A 2,845-nucleotide genomic window follows, 5' to 3' on the forward strand; every position below is an offset into this window, starting at 1 on the left:
TATCAGCGCAGCCAGGCATTCAAGGCTGCTACCGGTCTCCGCGTCTTGGTGGTAGTGGTCCCCCGGACCCAGCTGTCTTTTCTTTTATCTCTTTGTCTTGTGTCTTTATTTCTGCAATCTCTTGTCTCCGCACATGGGGAGAAAAACCCACCGACCCTGTGGGGCTGGACCTTACAGTCCTGGATCTTATTGAGTGTGATAAATATCCTCAATCAATGGAATATTATAGAATTGTATTAGAATAAAACAAGGCATAGCTGAATCCTTAGTATCTTTTCAATGGATTTAATCTTTTTCTTAAAGGGGCAAGAATGTTTTTCTTGTATATTTTTTCCTGGTAAATTAGGCTATATTTCACTGTGATTATGGATTTCTAAAATCCCTAATGTTTTTGCTCTCCTAACATTCTTCAATAGATTGTCTCTAAGGTAGGTGTATACAGAACGAGGTGAATAACACAAAATCAATTATGAAGTAGCTCTAAGGAAATTGGGTTTGTCACAACTGAGAACTGTTACTGAGGGTGTATTATCCTATGTGAAAACTTAATTTCTGAATTGCTTGTATCCAAAATATAGACACAGTGCCAGACGCTGGTTTACTTATGTCCTATTTTCCAATTCTCTTTGTTTCTTTCCTCAAAAGGTGTCCAAGCTACACAGACTCACAGAATCTCACAGGTGTCTCAGAATTCCTCCTCCTGGGACTCTCAGAGGATCCAGAATTGCAGCTGGTCCTTGCTGGGCTGTTCCTGTCCATGTACCTGGTCACGGTGCTGGGGAACCTGCTCATCATCCTGGCTGTCAGCTCTGACTCCCACCTCCACACCCCCATGTACTTCTTCCTCTCCAACCTGTCCTTGGCTGACATCGGTTTCACCTCCACCACCATCCCCAAGATGATTGTGGACATCCAAACTCACAGCAGAGTCATCGCCTATGCAGGCTGCCTGACTCAGATGTCTTTTTTTGTCCTTTTTGCATGTATGGATGACATGCTCCTGAGTGTGATGGCCTATGACCGGTTTGTGGCCATCTGTCACCCCCTGCAATACCGAGTCATCATGAACCCATGCCTCTGTGGCTTCTTAGTCTTGTTGTCTTTTTTTATTAGTCTTTTGGACTCCCAGCTGCACAATTTGATGGTATTACAGCTCACCTGCTTCAGGGATGTGGCCATTTCTAATTTCTTCTGTGACCCTTCTCAACTCCTCCACCTTAGCTGTTCTGACACCTTCATCAATGAAATGGTCATATATTTCATGGGTGCCATATTTGGCTGTCTCCCTATCTCAGGGATCCTTTTCTCTTACTATAAAATTGTTTCCTCCATTCTGAGAGTTCCATCATCGGGAGGGAAGTATAAAGCCTTCTCCACCTGTGGCTCTCACCTGGCGGCGGTTTGCTTATTTTATGGAACAGGCCTTGTAGGGTACCTCAGTTCAGTTGTGTCACCATCCCCCAGGAAGAGTATGGTGGCTTCAGTGATGTACACGGTGGTCACCCCCATGCTGAACCCCTTCATCTACAGCCTGAGGAACAGGGACATTCAAAGTGCTCTGTGCAGGCTGCATGGCAGACTAGTCAAATCTCATCTTCTCCATCCTTTTTGTTATATGGGCTAGAAACGGCAGCAAAATTTAATACCTAGGCCTGCAAATCCTGCCCCCTTGGTCACGTTATTTTTGTTGCTTGACGGCTTTCATTCTTCTCTGGGTTTTGTATGTGAATATTGCTTGCTTTGTTTTGTCTTTAGTTGCAATGGGTGAGTATTCTGGTATCCTTTGTTCATCATATACATCATGGATGATGCCAATATACCTAGACAGCCTCCTTTAGTATCTGTGCAATGATCTTGATATCCAGGTGCAATCACAAATCTTTTCTTATAGACTTGAAATCTTCACTATCCAGGTGCAATCACAAATCTTTTCTTATAGACTTGAAATCTTCACTATCCAGGTGCAATCACAAATCTTTTCTTATAGACTTGAAATCTTCACTTAACTATACAGGTGCAATCACAAATCTTTTCTTACAGAGTTGAAATCCTCACTTAACTATCCAGGTGCAATCATAAATCTTTTCTTACAGAGTTGAAATCCTCACTTAACTATCCAGGTGCAATCACAAATCTTTTATTATAGACTTGAAATCCTCACTTAACATTGTCAAGAGGTTTTGGGAAACTTCAACTTTAAAAAAAAAAGTGCAGCAGGTCCTGAAATAAGGTCATTCTGTTTAATGTTGTTTAGTTTTAATTTTGATGAGAAATGAATAAATTGGTTTCATGGTTCATCGTTTTGCTTGAATTGTGGTTTCTAATTTTCTGTGGAGGATGTTAAGTGAGGACTTATCGTACTTTGTATTTACTTCCCTTTTTACAGTTCTCGTGTAATTTCTGTCCAAATCACATCTAGGAAAAGCACTTTAGGCAGCTCATGTGTGATGATGTCTATTAATGGGCTTCACATTGGTTTTACTGAAATCACCTGGGGACCTCACAAATACTGAGGCCTGGGTGTCATTACCAAAATGTATTTGAACCTGTGTGGGTTGAGGAACCCCCCCTTTTTTTTTTTTTTTTTTTTTTTTTAAAAGCACCAGGAATAGTTCAGGTGATGACGTTTCTAAAGGGATGGCACTACAATGGGTAAGTTACAAAAGAGTTTTACGTAGCACCAGGCAACGTGATTCATTCGAATATCTTAAAATGCATTGTTGTTCAGCACTGTAGAAATTTACATTGTGGCTGGGCACGGTGGCTCACACCTATAACCCCAGTACTTCGGGAGGCTGAGGTGGGCAAATCGCCTGAGGTCAGGAGTTGGAGACCAGCCTAGACA

At 41.8% G+C, this 2,845-nt stretch overlaps 1 protein-coding gene across 1 annotated transcript; it reads left to right on the plus strand.

Annotated features, from left to right (window-relative positions):
• The first annotated feature begins 496 nt into the window (after nucleotides 1-496).
• LOC105549664 (olfactory receptor 7E24) lies at nucleotides 497-1,813 on the plus strand. The gene has a single exon (XM_011994285.1). The coding sequence runs from the start codon at nucleotides 605-607 to the stop codon at nucleotides 1,622-1,624; it is 1,020 nt and encodes a 339-aa protein (XP_011849675.1). The 5' UTR covers nucleotides 497-604; the 3' UTR covers nucleotides 1,625-1,813.
• The last annotated feature ends 1,032 nt before the right edge of the window (nucleotides 1,814-2,845 follow it).

This window comes from Mandrillus leucophaeus, unplaced genomic scaffold, assembly GCF_000951045.1.
Source record: "Mandrillus leucophaeus isolate KB7577 unplaced genomic scaffold, Mleu.le_1.0 Scaffold451, whole genome shotgun sequence".
NCBI lineage: Eukaryota > Metazoa > Chordata > Mammalia > Primates > Cercopithecidae > Mandrillus > Mandrillus leucophaeus.

Excerpts from the sequence above, each read along its gene's own strand:
- LOC105549664 (XM_011994285.1), top strand. The coding sequence starts at position 605 with ATGTCCTATTTTCCAATTCTCTTTGTTTCTTTCCTCAAAAGGTGTCCA.